This window comes from Tenrec ecaudatus, chromosome 13, assembly GCF_050624435.1.
Source record: "Tenrec ecaudatus isolate mTenEca1 chromosome 13, mTenEca1.hap1, whole genome shotgun sequence".
NCBI lineage: Eukaryota > Metazoa > Chordata > Mammalia > Afrosoricida > Tenrecidae > Tenrec > Tenrec ecaudatus.
The window spans coordinates 8,914,041-8,932,043 of record NC_134542.1 but is presented as its reverse complement, the minus strand read 5'-3'; the positions used below and the strand labels follow the sequence as shown (position 1 = coordinate 8,932,043).

The following is an 18,003-nucleotide window of genomic DNA, read 5'->3' as shown; positions in this document are numbered from 1 at the left end:
TATGACACATTATACTGAGGAAGACAACTACAGCCCCACCAGTCTGCCACAAGCCCCTATCTGAAGCCTCTAGCAGTGAAACATGCCCCCAACTCAGCCTTCAGGAAAATGCTGGGAGGGCCGCCCCCACATTTCTGTGGGAATAGCGTTTCACAGATGGTTAGCCTGGCTACTGGCTGACTTGTGGAGCAGAAGCCCACCCGCGGCAGGGAGCCCCGCGTCCTCCTCCTGCACGAGCACGCACGCACCGTGCCACAGCTCATCGTGTTTCTTGGCGTTGCGAGGAGAAGTTTTTGTTGGAGCCGTTTGGGCTCTCCCTCGTTTACCACCAACACAATCTTTACTGCTTTCTTCATCCTCTCGAACGGGCTTGTACCTGCAACGATAGGGCAGCATGTGAGCCTTGAGCAAGACGGCTCCCTGAGCCCCAGTGCCAACAACAAACACCAGAGAGCCCGGCCTGAGCTCACTTCTGCAGGAGGCTCACCTTCTTGGGGCTCACCTAAGAAATTCCCCAGGGAAGAACAGCCCTCCTCAAAGCAACAGAGGAAACAGCACTAAAAATCCTCGGAGGCTCCCAGGTGGGGGTGGTGCCCAACCCCTACTACTTGTGGGTCATTCTGGGCAGGACACTTTTGTCTTATGTCAGGTCTCGAGAGGCAAACACTGACTGCTGCCATGAGTATGAGGGCCCCTTGTACACACTTCCTAGTGGATGGACGGAGAGGTATACAGATGCAGGTCCACGCACACGACGCAACACTTGAAGGGGCTTTGAGCACTTTCAGAAGAGGGCATTTCGGGGCTCCTTTCCTTACGCAAGTCAGCCACTGCTCATAGTTCTACAACACACCAATAATATCAAAGTCTACTAAGAGCCCTACGCCCTCAAGTGCAGACTTGCCATATGGTGTGAGTCTTTGTCCAGATGCCAGCTCTTCCCAGGGGATTGCTCTCGTCATCCGTGGACTCCCGTTCGTCCTCCGCCTGAACGCTGAACTGCCGCACAGCCTGGTACACTGTCATGTTGTATGGCAGCAAGTGCTCGCCAATGTGGAACTGCAGCCTGTGCCTCACGTTTCCCGAATTCAAGAACTGAGCAGCCTGCACAAGCACAAGCAGAGCTGGTGACATGGCAGGCCCCACGTACCACTCTCCAAGTGCTAGGGGTGGGGGTGGGGGGCAGTGTCTTACCAGAGACTCATCTATCTCCTCGTCTGACCCATCATCATCACTGTCTTCGTCATCTTCCCGGACTCGTCCGTACCCTAAAGATCCAAGAAGGATGTTAACCTCCTAGCAAAGATAGCAAAAGGGAAAACCGGGGCATCCTGGGTAAGTAGCACTTCTTATACACTACAGGCCTGTTAACACATTGACCTCACAGCAGGCAGAGCTGGGCAAACTGTCAAACACAGGGAGGCCTTCCTACTGCATTGAAGCAGACACGCGCACTCATCCCTCGAGCAAGCAGTTAAGGGCGCGTTAAGCTGAATGCTAGACACGAGACGAAGGAAAGAAGCACAAGCTCTTGGCACAAAGAGCACAGGACAGGAAATCATGGCTGGGTTCAGGAGTAAACAACAAACAAACAAGAAACTGCTACCAAATGAGAGGCACCTTTATGACACTAAACTATGTAACTTGAACACTCCAGTTCCTGGACATAGTCTCCCTCCTAGGTCCGGGCCCTTTGAAGGGGCGCTCCACCTCCTCCAAGCCTGCCCAGAAGGGTCAGTCCTCATCAGCTGACACCATGTCAGTGAGGCAGATTTGGTCTCAAGAGACTCAAACCCTGTTTTCTTCCTTCCTTCTCTTTAGTAAATCATTTTATTGAAAAGAGCTCTTATAACAATCCATACATCAATTGTATCAAGCACATTTGTACATATGCTGCCATCATCTTCAAAACATTTTTCTACTTGTCATTGGCAAAAGCATCTCTTTTTCCCCTCCCTCCCCTAACCCTTGTGAACCCTTGATCAATTATAAATTATTATTATTTTCATATCTTACACTGTCTGCTGTCGCCGTTCATCAGTCTATTATTAATCCCCCCCACTGGGTGTTTATACATGGATCACTGTGATTGGTTCCCCCTTTCTCCTCTTCTCATGGTATCACTACCCACTTTTTGTTCATAAAGAGTTTTATCTATTCTGAGTTCTATGGGCTGAGAATTCTTATCTGTACCAGTGTCAGGCTCCAGGCTAGCCGGGTTTGTAAGGTAGAACTGGGGTCACGATGGTTGTGTGTGTGTGTGTGTGTGTGTGTGTAAAAGTAGAGGAATGTTGAGGGGTGTTTTGGCAGTGCTATGCTGCACCCTGGCTGGCCTGTGACCCATCTCTGAAGGGATGTCCAATTGTCTATAGATGGTCTTTGGGTTTCCACTCTGACCACCCCTCGTTCTCATATGACTGCTTTTTATTTTGGGTCTTCTGGTACCTGATACCTGATCCCGTCGACACCACCTCGTGATCACGGGCTGGTGTGCTTCTTCCATGTGGTTTTGTTGCTTTCCTGCTAGATGGCCGCTTGTTTAATTTCAAGCATTTACTAGCCTAGATGTCGTATCTTTTCGTAGCTGGCTACCATCAGCTTTCTTCACCATAATTTGACTTTAGCCATTGGATCGAAAAGGGGAGCATCACGGAATGCCAGGTTATTAGAACAAAGCGTTCTTGTGTTGAGGGAGGACTTGAGTAGAGGCCCAACGTCCATCTGCTACCTTGATACTTAACATATAAATATGTATACATAGACCTATCTCCCTAACGACCTTGCTCTTCTTCAATGTTTTTTGGGTTCAAGGAACAAAACGAAGTTGGAAGGGGCAAGAGGGTGGCCGCCGTAGCTCATAAGAGACAAGGCTGCTCTTGCTAGCCTCAAGGGCTAAGGGGTGCCTTTTCAGGATGAGGAAAATTCCTCAGCAAAATTTTGCTGGTCTTTTTCTCACTGGTGCAGTTTTCCATTTCTTCAAGCTTCACAATAAGCCCCGATAATTATTGTTTTTTGTTTGTTTGTTTTAATCTATCAAGATCACCACCATAACCATAACCTTCTAAGCTAACCTCTCTACATGCATTGAACTGACCCAGCAGCAGATGTTCTCAGAAGCCACCATGTTGACTGAACTCTTTCCCAATGATGGCCCCTACGTAAGACACCAGTGTTGCCTTGTCTGCAGCTACACACAGACCGACTGCACTTAAACAGTTAATACTCTGGACTAACTCTTGCGTGTGTATTTCTGTGTACTCACACACATACACAGTCTTCCAAAGGATGGTAAAAAATGGAAGTGAAAGAATGAAAAACTTCCAAGAACTTTTAAAATCCCTCATGTATGTGTGTTATATATGTGGATATGCCCATGCACGGTCTGTATCTCAAGTTCTCGGTCTTCGTGTGTGCGTTTTTAATCACACCCCAAGCACAAGCATCAACCCAAAGAGCGACGCCCGACTCACCTCTGACAACCAGGTATCTCTCGATAGCCTGCACCAGGGCCAGGGGGTCGATCTTGACAGGCCCGCCCTTCCACTGCTTCACGTTGGCACAGTCCGGGTGTCTCTGCAGCTGGCACTTGAGCTGGTGTGTGTTGAAAAATTTTAAAGCTTGTGATCCTCTGTTGAGAGAAAAGCTCCAGATAATTTGGGAAAAAAGGTTATTCACTTATTGCCACAATCGATATACATTAATTAATTCATATAAAAGCAAACAATCTAACACAGACAACAAACATACAGGCATACAAAGTAAGAACTTACCAGGCAGATTAAATGGTAAAGCCAGCAACTACTTTATTTTTTAAAGTGAGAATAATAAATGAACTAAACGAGGCCACAAGGAGGTCCTGCACCCATGCAGGGAAAACAGGGTCACAGTTCCCTCCCCGCCCCGTCACGGTTTCCCGTGAGCAGCAGCACCTGGCCCTGGGGCGCTCCACCTCAGCTGAGGGCTTCTCAGTCAGGCAGCATGCTCACTGCTCCCCTCGTGGGTCCTTTCCTACTCAAGCCTACCAATTTACAATGGAAGACTGTTGTTTTGCTTTTAAAGATTTCAGCCACAAAATCACTTCAAGAATCGGAAATCTCTGGGTACATGTTTTTTCACTAAAACAGCACATTAGGTTTCAGCGTTCACTTTTGAAAAGCTCACTACCAGCAGCCACGTAGCAAGTGGCTTTGTAAGATGAGCTCATCCACAAAGTCCCACAGAAAGTGCATGTGGGGCTAAGGGGCAGAGTATTCCATGACACTGGTCATATGAGGTGGCTTCAAACAGTGGGAAGATGCCTTTCTCTTTCATTTCCATCAACTTTCCAAACGCTCTCATGCACACAGAGACAAACATGAAACGCTTAATGGTTTTCGCAAGCATAACACAGCAAAAATGAATAGAATTTCCCCTGAATTGATACGAGAGTTCAGAATATAGGGCTTCCAATAGGCTAACGAGAATGGACACCCCCCCACTCTGCAAACAGAAACACCCCACACTCACAGAACACCCCACTACGTCAGCACAAGGACCCCTTTACAAACCATTCAATATCGACGCTTGTGTTTCAAGCTAATCACTTTCCATCACTCAAAATACTTAAGATTTTATATTTTACAACCAACCTTAGCCCCCACGTTCTAAGCTTCTGGCCCAAATACCCCAATGAAGCTTTTAACTGACAACAGTGAGCTTTTACAGTTCATCCCTCTGGAAGTATCTCGCCAAACCACACCCAACTCACTGCCTTGTGTTTATACTCCAACTTACAGCGACCTTGTAGGTCAGAGAACTGCTCCATTGGGTTCCAAGACTGTCAGTCTTTATGGGAGTAGAAAGCCACAGAGGCGCTGGTGGGGTCAAGAAGCAGACCTTGGATGACAGTAGCCCAGATGTAACCCACAGTGCTTCAGGGCTCTTTTCGGCACTTCACACAACTCCTGTAAAACTACTACATAGTTGAACACGGTAGAAATTTGGATGCACGCAGCGTAACTTCAGAATAATCGTAATTTGTTGAAGACCATCAAAACACAATGATGCTGATGTACACTGGCAAAATACAATGATGTTCCTTGTGCCAAAGAGCAGGAGCCCTGGTGGTGTAGTGATTACAAATCAAGCTGTGAACCACAAGGCCAGCAGTTGGAAACCCCCAGCAGCAGCTCCGAGAGAAAAAGACCGGGCTTTCTATTCCCGTAAACAGTTACTGTCGTGGAAACCTACAAGGGCAGTTCTATCCTGCCCTATGGGGGCATTGTGAGTTGGCATCAATCCGATGGCAGTGAGTTTGAGGTGTTAAGTATGATAGCCCATGACTGTAAATAACTATAAATAATTAATTCACGATCCATGACCATCAAATTCTGGCAGGAGCCTTACGTAACAAAGAATATGAATTTGAGAACCAGCCTAGTCGGAGCGGTCTTTTATGGTTGGAAAATGGCATGTTTAAGGCTGGGTGTAGCCGACACTTCAGAGCACTCAATTTCCTTCAGTCCCAATGCCCATTTGTTCCCAGACTGAGCAAGACATTAGTAGACCTCTTGCCACCTGATCTTAAACAAAACAAATGACAACCCCCCTCCCTCTCCACCCCAAAGTTACCAGATTCCAGCGGCTAGTGAACTCCTCCGTCATGATCCTTACCTGCCTGCCGTCCCATTCCCACTGGGGAAGTCATGAACTTTGACAGGAAACTGTTCCATCTGGCTGAGGCAGTTGTTCATCTTGTGAACTAACGCCAACAGAGGTGCATTCCCCAATGGCTCCACTCTACCAATAGGCTCTTCTCCAGGAAGCTGGTTATAAAAAAGTCAAGAGTTTAAACCAGGCACTTTGCAAATGAAACTCTCCCCAGTAAGAAAATGCCAACAGCAGTTTGCACACGGGAGCCACCACTAGTCTGTGCCCTTTCCTAGCCCACGAAGCCTTCTCTAGTTCCATAAAGACACTTGTGTTGGGCCGGTCCACAAACCTACCAACAGCCAGCTCCCTTTCTAGGCTTCCTGGGCTTGGTTTTGGTTAAGAACGGCCAGGATTTTTCTGCAAAAGGATTGAATGTGTATACTGTGGAGGGCTGCTCCTGACAGCGGTCTTCAAAAAATATGTAAAAAATACCTTTGTCTTTCCATTCTACTTCCCACCAACGCGGTGAAGCCCCCTTGTCTACACTGGAGTTCAGAACTCATGAACACACCCAGACAGACACCAGGGTTCCAGATAAAAGATCACAGACCTGCCCCTAATCTTAAGGGTGGGACAAACAACACCCAGGTGGTGTCACTAATCTCAGACATGTCTGCTGAGCAACCCTGCTTTCTCTGGAGCCCCGTGAGCCGAGAGAACACAGGCAGCTCTCGGCTGAGACTGTCTGGGAGCAGCAGCTCTGCCGCCACCCAGGAAAGTTGGCCTCAGTCTTCATTCAGACAGCTCCGAGGGAACCCTCCATGGGAAGCCATCTGTGAAGCACTGTCAATAAGCAGGGCGTTGCTAAGTCACTGGTGTCCAAGAGCAGCTACCTTCTTGCTCTCCCCGTGAGTGCAGGAAAAAAAGGGGGCATTTTGTGGGCTCTACAAACAGGACAGAATCAACACATCCATTCTAAGGTGCCCTGGTGGCATAATGGGTTACACATTGGGGTGCTAAACAAAAAACCCACCAGCTGCTCCTTGAGAGAAAGATGAGCATGTGGACAGCCTCAGCAATGCCACGGGGCAGTTCCACTCTGCCCTATAGGGTGGCTAGGAGCCGAATTGACTCAGTGGCAGTGGGTTTGGTGGTAGGCCTATAGTTGTGAGGGACCACTATAAACAGTAGGACTTATGGTGGCAGGAGACCCAGAGACTGCAGCCGGAGACACTGTAGGATGGGCCCACGACATCACCACTGTGCTGGTACTAACTACTGGTTGTTCTCCAGGGATGCCCACTGTGGCTAAGCAGCAGGAAACAGTCCCTCCAGATCTTGACTGCCAGCCACTGGAGACGATCAGTGGGAGAGCACACACAGGCCGTGAGCAGACACTCCTCTCACGAGCTCTGGACACGTCACCAGCCAACTTACTGGGGAAGCAAAGAACACATGGAGGAACCGCTTTAATCTGATCTCTCTGCTCACAGCATCCTTCTCACTCTTCGATGTCAAATAAAGCAGCAGCTGCTTCACGAAGCCACTGTGCTGGATCTCAAAGGAGGAGACGTCAGACTCGGAGACTATGCTGCGGATTTCTACAAGGCACTCGGCTCCACCGTCCACCTGCGAGAGTTGAACAGGGTTCCCAGCTGGATGTGCACAGCAAGGACGAAAGCCACCCTGCCCCTCCCTTCCACCACAAGGAACTGCGCACACACTGAAGAACTCTACCAGGAGGGGGCGGGGAGTGCTGGGTTCTTGGGAGATCGCAGGAGCAACAGATGCTTAAGGGACAATAGAGACACACAATAGCTGCTTCCTGAGGCAAGGACACAGCCATGGGTGTTAAGGTAACAAAGGCGAATTGACCGGGGGTGAGAGGATAAAGTGAAAGTTAAGAAAGGAGCCATACTATCAGAAGGAAAAGAAAACAAGAGCCAAAGTGTGGCTTTCCAATGACATGGAAAATTTGCACATAAGAGCTCAGCCTTTGAAAACATGTATTCCCCCAATTGTCTGAAACAAGTCAAAGATGAAAAACAAAACCAAAACCCCAACACAAACAAAATCATTTTAATAAGTAACATCAGGCCCAAGCAGAGAGGGGCTAGAGAAGACAAGGAGACAAGCTTGGGGGACCATTCTGGAGTCGCTCCGTTTGCCAGTAATTGGGCAAAGTTTGAAGATGTGTTTTCCAGAACTTTCAACATGACGCTGAACAGTTGAGGGACAAATGACAGAAGGGCTGTCTGGCATGAAGCTGTCGCTCTGTGACAGCCACCCCCGCAGGTCAGGAGGGGAAGTGGAGGCCGCTCCCTGGTGGAGAAAGGTGCCCACATTAGTACCTGGAGGTTGAGTTGTTCGGTTGCAGCACAAAGTCTCTGCAGCACGTTCAGCGCAGGGTTGCTCCCATCCATATTCTCAGAACTGAAATAACGCTCTACAAATTTATGTGCCTGCTCCTTAATCCAGCCTTTAATTTTTTCTCTGCACAAAGAAGGGGAAAAAGAGAGAGAGAGCGAGAGCGCGATTGAAGCCTCATGGTTCAGGGACAGGATCTCAATGACATAGTCCGATCGCTGACCAACAGGTGCTACAATGGAAACACTATGCAGGACCCACATGGGTAGATCCACACAGCTCACCCACATCCCACCTGAACCAAACTAGGTTTTGTTTTGCAAACAGGCAAAGGTGTGTCCTGAGAAATCCGAGGGCTGCATGAATGCGTGGAAGGTTGACATGAGCAGTAGACAGAGTGCACTAACTTCCTGAGACCTGACAGCCTACGTCCCTAAGCATTCACTTGAATTTTCGTCTACACAATTACTATGTAATGTATACTCATACCTACCCTGTCCCCAGCTGTACTTGAGCGAGCTGTATTTGATCAGAAACAGCTTACCAAACACTGGCACGCTATGGTAAATGAGGCCTGGCTGTTTAAATTACGAATTCCAATCCCTTCAAAAATATATCTACCTAATTATTTTTATTAAGTCCAATTTAGAAAAACCACCAATGGACCAACCAACCAACCAACCACGCCAACCCTCAAAAAGCTATTTCACCGAAGACATTCATCGATCATTTTCAACCGCATGTTTGCAGGGGGAGGGATTCTTACTGGCGGGCAACACGCAAAGAATCCACATGCGGGCATGACATTGCGTTTGGTGCCATCAGGTCCGTTCCGGCTCTAGCAACCCCATGTGCAGCAAGACAAACACTGCCCGATCCTGTGCCACGCTCACCAATTTCTACTGTGCTTGGGGCGCGGGCTGAAGCCCTGGTTGCGTCCATTTCACGAGGGGCAGCCTGTACTTTCCAGGATGTCCTTTCTCCAGTGTCCAGAGTGTGTGAGACAAAGCCTCGCCATTCTCGCTTCTAAGAAGCATTCTCGGACATCGTTTTAACCCTTTAAAGAGCACGTATACAGCAGATTTGCCCAACACAAAGCTTGATTTCCTGAAGCTTCCATGGGAGCTAAGTGTGGATAAATGCAACACTTGACAACTTCCATTTTTTCCCTCTGAATACGTTGGTCTACTTGTGAGGGTTCTGTCTTATATTGAAGTGCATGGTCTTCGAGTCTTCTTTGGTTTCGAGAAGCACGATTGGGTCCTGTGCCTACCTCAGGTTGTGAATGAGTCTTCCTCCAATCCTGACCATGTTCACTAGGCTCCTGGATTAGCTGCTCAGCAGACAGGCTGAACCAGTGTGGTGAAAGCCTTCTCCAGCGGCTCACACTTCTCCTGACTTTAAACCATTTGGTATCCCCTTGTTCTTGTTACATAGGACAATGGGTACGTAAATATCTCTGACTGTGAACAGAGAACAGGGCAGTTTTCCCCGTCCGGCACATAACTCTGAAGCAAGTATCAAGGAATCCTAACTTGTTCAGTCTTGAGAGAGCTAGAGATGGTCAAAGGAACTTCTAGACCTAATACTGGAATTTAGGAAGCGGTACAAAGTCTTGGTGGTCCAACGGTTAAGCACATAGCTGCTAACCAAAAGGTTGGTGGTTCAGATCCACCCAGCAGCTCTGTGGGGGAAAAAATCTGGTGCTATGATTCTGGAAAGATGATGGAAAACTCTTGGTGGCTCAGTGCCCAGGGGCGGGGGTGGTGTTGCTATGAGTTGGATGACAGCACTCAACAACAATGGGGTTCAAGCTCCATCATCCCGACCTCCTTCACAGTTCTAAGTTCTCACCATCTGTATTATCTTATCTATACCATAAACATTCTAACTGAACATGGCGTCACATTTTCTCATCTGGAAGAGGCAAGCATCAGCACTCCCACCCCCAGCCCGGGTCTCACCTATTATTGGATATGGTGTCCTTAGAGGCAGCCCTGGCAAGCCCACTGACGCCGGCGGTACGTGCTGGTTCGATATTGTTGCTGTTGGACTGTGCACTTAACCTTCCCCACGTTTTGGGGTTCAAGCTTGCCAGGAAAGAAGATTTGGGTGACTGCATTGTGGTGGGGCTTTTAGCTACAAGATGGAAACAGCAATGAAATCCCTTCAGCGTACATGCTGAAAACCATGTGAATCTTAAGACTTACATTCCCCGAGGAAAACAAAAACAAAACTGTGGACACTGAACACTCAGGAAATGGCGGCCTGCTTGGTGCTATGAGCCATTTTAAGGAAATCCTGATCCATAAAGGATCTCACCTCACTCCCACTCCTCCCCCACCCCAAGCCTGGCCCCGTGGTCAGCGTTACTTACCTTGATTGTCTACTTTGTCATCATCTCTAGGAGGTGAATACTTTGGCCTTCTTGGCCCTCGTTTGGGCAGTCGCTTTCTCTTGAGAACATCACTCAGTCGACTATTACATGGGAAAAAACACAGTCAGTTGAGCAATCATTGCTACACAATAACCATTATTCCAAAGTCTCTGGCGTTTCCGAGGCTCTGGGCACAGGCACCACCTCAACTCAGCAGCTCCCAGGAGCTCAGTTTCAGTGCCTGATATCCCAGCCAGCCTTTAAATTGCACCATCGCCCAAACTCTGCCACCAGGGGGCACCCAAAGCAGTCAGGCAGGGGAAGTTTCTGTGGCAGCACCACGCAGCCCAGGGGCTGCTGCTGGGCAGGACGGAGCCAATGGTGCCCTGACATTAAGCTTCTGGAACCCAGGCCTAAAGCAGGACTATGTTTGGCCAAGACCAGTTTTTCAGTTGAGGAGCCAAAAGGGAGCCTCCCTTGGAGTGAGCTCTGCATTTCAGTGTGTGGTTCACCAGGCACTGTGCATGTAGCATTACTGCTTATGTTTCCAACACCAAGAAAATAAGAATAGCTAGTGTATAAGGCGTGTGTCTAGTCTAACAAATGGACAGCCAACCAGAAAAAGGCTGGCTCAAGCCCCAGCAACACAGTGCGGCCACAATGACAGGAAGGCATGCAGGCCTGTCTCCTGGGGCCAGTGTGGGAGAACAGGAGCAGGAGGTGGAGGGTGTCCTTTGGCTCTCTTTCCTCTCCATTCTCAACATGCTAATTTACACTGACTCTCGCTGTGGCAAACCTTGGTGTCTCAAGGCTGGTTCGTGCGACAGGACAGAAACCCAGGCCTATGTGATCTGCGTGTCACCCTGTGCAGCACATCCAACATCCCTGGGCCTGGCTCCAGATGGGCACCATCCAGATGGGCACATGGTACATCTGTCGTGAAGGCTGCGGGCAGGCTAAGAACAAGGATGCTTCCAGAAGTGGGTGGAAAATTTCCATTACTTTGTGATGCTATGCTCCCACCACCTTTTGGACGCCCTCTGGTCGGAGGCTGCCATGAAGGTGAAGGCTTTCTTCCCACTCCCTTCAACAGATAATCAACCGAGACTACAGGGCAGGAATGGCCCTGTTGTCTCTTGCCCACACCGGTCTCCAGCGCCATGGCAGAGAGCACAGAAATCAAAGCAGAACACCGACTCACCCTTGAGGGCTCAGATCTAGAGAATCGTCTCGGCTGTGCTGCAGGCTGGGAGACCCCAAGTCGGCCGCTGCGTTACTGGCAGCCGTGGCTGTTCCACTGCTGACTGACGTCGTGGACCCCAAAGTCCCGGATCCATTGGTACAAGCCTTTGGTGGGCTCGTCAACAGAGACTCGGACTCGGCTAAGTATTTCACTTGATGCATCACACCTTCACAGTAACAGAGACGGAAAGAAGAGCCAGCTTTCATCACGACCGCCCCCCACAGGCAAAACCCCAAAATGCTAACAGGGATGCACGGGCCGAACAGATAAACAGCAGACACAATGGGGAAACACATCTAGAAGCCAGAGCCCTCAACCGGACCCCAATCCAAAAAACACCATCAAATTCCAAAATGGAGGAAAGACATTTCTACCGAATGTCTTCGAAATTTCAAAACAAGAAGTGTGTTTAGTAAGAGAGTTCAGTCGAGTCACCTGCAGTTCACAACACCCACAGGAGAACATCATCAATCCCAGAAGCATCGTGAGGTTCCAGCTTCAGGGTCAACGTGGTGTGTGAGGGAGGCATGGTGGGGTTGTGGTGGGGAGTAACTAGGATTACCTGTCCAGGTGCCACGAGGAGGAACCAAGACCACAAGAAAACTGTCACCCAAAAGAGAGAATGCAGGCTTTTCACCTAGCAGTGCTATTTTCACCATGCTGGGAGGCACAGTGGAACAAGCCAACAAAATCCCTACTGCCTTCGAGGTCTGGCTCAAAGCGACCGTGACCTCATAAGACAGAGTAGAACTACCCCAGGGGGCTTCCAAGGCTGTCTGTCGACTCTAATGGAGCAAAGTGCTGGGTCTGTTGTCACGTGGACAGACAGCTGGTGGGACAGACTGCTGCCCTCGTGGTTGGTTCAGCCAAGCTCTTAACCCCTGCACCACCAGGATTCCCTTGGAAGTGCATAAACCAAACCCACTGCCTCCGGATCCATTTCCATGGCTGGACACAACTGATCCATGTCGCTGTCCTAAAGAGGGGCTGGTTGGTCTGAACCACTAACCATGCTACGGACAGCCTGGCGCTTACCCCACAGCATCACCAAGCTCCTAGGGAATTAAATGGGGAAGTGAGTGAGTGAGTGAGTGAGAGAGAGAGAGAGAGAGAGAGAGAGAGAGAGAGAGAGAGAGAGAGAGAACCTGTTTGTATAAATGACATGCTAATCAGGGCATATGAATGTATGTAAATATATGTTCATAATTTCCCCACCCCCAGCCTTAGAAACAATCCAGGGCTTTCATCAGATTTGTAATTTTAAAAAAGTAAATAAAAAGATAAAAGTTCAGAAAGAGGTAAGGCAACAAATTCAAGCTTGCTTATCATTATTGTATAAGGGACTGACACGACCATGAACAAGACCAGTGCACTCAGGGCACAAATGTCTGGTGGGAGACACTTTCACCAGAAACTAGCATGGATCTGATGCTGAGAGAGACGGCAGTACACTCCCAGCCCCCAGCAGATGGGCCTCAGCTACCCTGCAGAGGAAGGAGGGTCCGCAGGCAGGAGAGCTGAAGCTGAAGGATCAGAAAGGCCTAGACAGAGAGTTGTAAGCCAGCTGAGCCTCCAGAGTGCTCCATCAGCTTTGAGACCCAGCTGCCATAGCACTCTTGGGGTGGGGGAAATTCAATAGAGCGGCATAGCTGATTCCAGTTGCAAAGTCAACCCCGTTACCTTCAAGGCAATTCTGACTTCATGGTGGGAGCAGAGAGCTGAAGCCCTGACTGTGGTCCATAGCAAATGCCTAACCCACAGTGCCACCAGAGCAGCATTAGTTGGTCACCGGAAGGTTAGAAAAGACATTGACTTTGAGAGAACAAGACTGTGATACACTTCCAGGCCAGAAAGGTATAACATTTGACAAGGCGAACAAAAGCTGCCCATAGAAATAAAACTACAAAAAGCAAGATGTACGGTCATCACAGCATAAAGAGAAGGGACATGCACCAGTGTTTTTATGTATGTAGAAAACTATCTGCATGTGTGCTTGTTTATCAATAGCTATCTTGGGAAAATGGGAGAATTTCGCTTTCCATTTCATATGTATATAGACGTGGAATTCTTAAAAGTCGGTGTTATTGATGCAAAACTAATGGAGGAAAATCTCTTCCATTCCACTCAGTACAATTCCACTAATACGCCCACTGCATTTTCAAGATGTGAAAAAGATAGGAGCATCCATCATCGGAAAAGGTTACTAAAGAGAATGGAAAGCAGACTGTATGAAGAAAGTGGGCCAGAATTGTTTCCTAGATGGCAGATATAATTCAAGATTAGTTGAGGAGGAAATACCATTATTTTCTTCATCATCAGAAGGCCAAGGCCAAGAGCCAAGGGAAGGCTTCTACTGATAGGAACATGTTGGCAGACTTGAAAACGAGCACAGCCCCGAAGGCGTTCGGAAGCTTCTTATCTGAGGTCTTCAAGAAGGGAACTCGGAAAGGACCAGGTCTCTTAGGTTGATTTCCTATCGAAGTGCCTCAAATTAGATTCTCATTCACCGGCATGATGGAGAGTACACAGAAACCCTTTATCGTTGGGGAATTTCTCCTTACACACAGTGTTTGTTTGGAAGACATAGACATCTGACTCTTTCAACAGAGCATCTTCATGAGGGCCTATACGATCTATACCAAAAAGTCAGTGGTCTCAGCCATAAAAACTCAAACCAATGATCCTAAGTATCTGTCAACGGGTTGTGAATTTCACAAGAGACTGCTGGGAAGACAATGCTCTAAGTGCACTGGAGGTATAGCATGTAGATGTCCTCTCTTGTAAGAGCTCACAATGCACTTTCCCCTGTGTCTACAGCTAGCCACACTTTCACTTGGACACACTGACCACGAACGTCCCGTCGTGAATGATATTACCTTCTCTTCTGAAGTAAACACTAAAAATATCAGGCAGCTTCTGCATTAAGATCTCTGCCATCTGCAGCGCTCCAACTACGATCTTCAGGTCTTGGCTCGATAGCATGGAAGCAATGTGACTAAAAGAGAAAGCATTTGCATATAAAACTTTGTCTGCTTAATCGTCAATGGCCATACTATTTTAACGGTGAGGGCAAAACACATGTGAAATCACTCCATCAAAACAAGAGTCTTCCTTCCGTTTTCCTACTTATATTTTACTGCTTATTAAAGTTACGAATTTGCATAAAGCCCCCTCTCAAGATGTTCCAAATGAACTCTCACAGCCAATATTCCACATGACTACAGGGTTCCTGAGGGCGATTTCCCGGCACACACCTTGAAACAGCATGGTTCTTCAGGACGTCCTTCAGAAGTTCAGCATCCGCAAAATAGATGATCCTAAGAATTGCTCTAAGGCACTTATGTCTGACCGCAGGTCCTGCCGAGGAACTATACACTTCGTAAAGAACACCAAACAGCGTCTTAATGAAAGACTTAGCCAGGTCCGGGTCCTCTTTCATAAGCTGAGCTCGAGCGTCATCCTTCTTTAACTCTGAATATCCACCTGTGGCAGAGAGTGGAGAACCATACACAGTGACAGGCGCCAGAAAGGTAAGGACACAGTCAAGTCAACATCATGTTCAGGCACGCCAAGTCCTGTTGGGTAGTCAAACCAATACACTTCTCTAGTATGATGTGCCACGGTCACAACAATGCTAGAAGGTAGCCAGACAAAATTGGGTCAGGGCCATTCTGTCCTACGGAACACGCAGCAAGGCATCCTCCCCACGGCCCTGTTGATTTTAAAAATGTAGAAACTTGTTGAACCTGGGAAACTTCTGTGATCTCTTAAATGAATCTTCCGTCAACTTTCTGAAACTCCCTCAACAGTGCAGTACTGATGGAGAGAGAGAGAGAGAGAGAGAGAGAGAGAGAGAGAGAGAGAGAGAGAGAGAGAGAGAGAGCGAGAGAGCGAGCGGATGCAAGTCCTAACTAGCCGAGCTCCTTGCTGAGTCTGGGCTAGAAAGTGCCTAGGAGGAGTTGAGGCCACAGGTAACCTTAAACAGCACAGGGTAAACCAGGCACTAAACTTGGGCCCGAGGGCAAAACCAGACGGTCAGGAGTGACACCTCAGTGAGAGCTGCCCTGCTGGATGGTTGAACAGCGGCCCACCGAGTCCAAGCTCTTTGCGACTTGGTCATTTGTGGGTGTTTGCTACAGCTGCTCTAGACTGGACTTTCAAAAGCAATGAACTATACATTCGCTGAGGGAGGATGTCAGAAAGCAGAAGGAGAAAAAATACAATAGAGGAATCTATTTTTTATTACTTAAGAGAATTTAGATGGCAAGGTATAAAAGAAAAGGTCACTTAGAATTTTGAAATGGGTCGGATAGAAATAACGGGATCAAGGGGGAAAAATGGCAGGGGTCAATTCTGATTGAAGACACAGGCCAAAACATTGTAAGTTTAAAAAAAAATTAGGAGAGGCAAAAAAGGGGAAAGATACACACAGTACCAGTTTATTCATCATCACGTACAGCATAAAAAATCCCAAAACTAATATGCTGCTATCGTAAGTATAAGTACCCAGTGAACCAAATATGATTTACTATTACAAATAATATTCAGATGACAATATTGAGGCAAAAGTTACTTACTAGTGTTAGTGTTGGCTAAGGGGTTAGGTTTTCTCTGAATGGCACGTGCTGTTCCCGTGTCCTCATTGATTTGCTGCATAGAATTAAAATCAATAGTATAAACTCGTCCCAGAGTGGACAAGCTTATCTCATCCTCACCGACCTGATGGGCTGCCTGAGAGCAAAGAGAGAGAAACCTTGAATATAAACATGGAGACACTAAATTACCTTCTGACACAGCGGGAGCCCCTCTCCGTAATCGCTAACCAACAGGTTCATTTCATTAGGTTTCAAATGGTGAATTAACAGAGTGCGGACGATTTTGTCCCATAGGACAAAACTCCTCCAGCCAACAAATCCCATTTTCACTAAACACAGATACACATAGGCCTATCGGGTCCCATGAAACCAAAACACAGGTCAAATACTGAAGAAAGGTCCAGCTGTAGAGCATCACTGACAAGCCGCCGCCGCCAAGGGTGCTCAGAAAGTTCTTAAGCCGCTGCTGGTAGGGGGTGGGGGAAAGGGTTATGCATAAATCTCACTGCTCTTATTCTTAGACTAAAAAGCTATCATGTGTTAGGTTTACAGCTGCCCAGCAAGTTCCTCCTTTAAACAAAGGTCCCTATCAAAGGTTTTGCCCTTAGGTAAACAAAGGATTTTACATTTCACTGAAATAAGACTGAGAAGGAGACCCGACGGAAAACTACAGTCCAGATCTGCAGTCCGTACACACAGTCTGTATGCAGCTGAAGGCCGTTTAAACAGTGTGCTCGACTCCAGACAACCTATAAAAGTAACAGAATATGAAAAATTTTCTTATAAACTATAGAATGTCTGGGCTTTAGAGAAGAAGCGTAGGAATTGTAAGACACTAAGGGCAAAGAAGCAATTACTGAAAGGGGGTGGGGGAGACACACTAAAATGTAAGCGTTCAGCCCTTATCTTTGGAGCCCACAGCCCTTCTCCTGGGTTCACCCACTTACACAGCCCTGCTGTTTCCATCTGAGGGCTGGCATCAAAGGCAGAGCTAAGGACAAACGGGTGAGCAGTTAAAGTTCACTTCCTTAAAAAAGGTTAACTTTCAACAGTCTTCTGACTGTTGTCATAGGAACTTTGTTTTACAACATGAATCCAAGATTCAAAAGGTTTTCAAAAATTCCTTTCCTGAAACTGGTGAAAACCCTCTTTCAAGAGAGTATCCGTTAAAAAATGAGCGCCCAATAAAATGATTTTTAAAAATTGAGTTGATAAAAAAGAAAAAGGAAATGAGACCTCCGGGGCATATTCAAGTGTCGGGGTTGAAATCAGAAAACTCACAAGTAGGTTTGTGACAAATCTAAGTAAAAGAGGCATGGCATCTCAAAGGAGACCATGAGCAGCACACTCTGTAAACTGGGACACAAATATCTTATGGATCAGATCATTTCCAAAAAATATTCCGATACAAACTCAATGGAAATCAACATAAAAACACTACATACATAAAACTGCCATGGGGGGGGGGGAAATCACAAGAAACACGCTGCCCTATTTTTCTCCTTAGTATCCCCGTCTTCCCTCCTCGGTGGTGTGCGGTCTTGAAAAGTACAGCTTGGTATTTCTCTCACCCTATGCAGTGAGCACGCACTTCGTTCATCTGGATTGCATACAAGCCTAGGGCATGTAACACAATTCGCTTCATCATGCATGTTTCCGTCTGTTTGCAGCCTTGTGAACCCTCCTAAACCATCTACTTGTGTGTAGATCTGCATTTGGCAGATTTTGTTAGGGGGTAGGGGCAGGAGGAGAGGGTTTTTAGCAACACAGAGCATGACTCCTCCAACGTT

General features: G+C 47.6%; 1 protein-coding gene across 27 annotated transcripts in view; it reads right to left on the bottom strand.

Moving 5' to 3' along the window:
- TRIP12 (thyroid hormone receptor interactor 12) overlaps positions 1 to 18,003 on the bottom strand; it is a 134,149-nt gene that overhangs the window by 15,633 nt on the left and 100,513 nt on the right. For 12 of the 27 annotated variants that reach the window (XM_075530160.1, XM_075530159.1, XM_075530163.1 and 9 more), the window contains 13 exons: positions 16,196 to 16,349; positions 14,873 to 15,101; positions 14,495 to 14,613; positions 11,577 to 11,784; positions 10,376 to 10,476; positions 9,963 to 10,137; positions 7,983 to 8,124; positions 7,069 to 7,260; positions 5,653 to 5,804; positions 3,471 to 3,643; positions 1,195 to 1,268; positions 905 to 1,104; positions 201 to 376 (listed from right to left, as the gene is read on the bottom strand). In XM_075530160.1, the coding sequence (XP_075386275.1) occupies positions 201 to 376; positions 905 to 1,104; positions 1,195 to 1,268; positions 3,471 to 3,643; positions 5,653 to 5,804; positions 7,069 to 7,260; positions 7,983 to 8,124; positions 9,963 to 10,137; positions 10,376 to 10,476; positions 11,577 to 11,784; positions 14,495 to 14,613; positions 14,873 to 15,101; positions 16,196 to 16,349 (2,095 nt within the window). The remainder of the gene's footprint in view (positions 1 to 200; positions 377 to 904; positions 1,105 to 1,194; positions 1,269 to 3,470; positions 3,644 to 5,652; positions 5,805 to 7,068; positions 7,261 to 7,982; positions 8,125 to 9,962; positions 10,138 to 10,375; positions 10,477 to 11,576; positions 11,785 to 14,494; positions 14,614 to 14,872; positions 15,102 to 16,195; positions 16,350 to 18,003) is intronic. The other 15 variants (XM_075530169.1, XM_075530170.1, XM_075530181.1 and 12 more) reach the window with 6 other exon arrangements.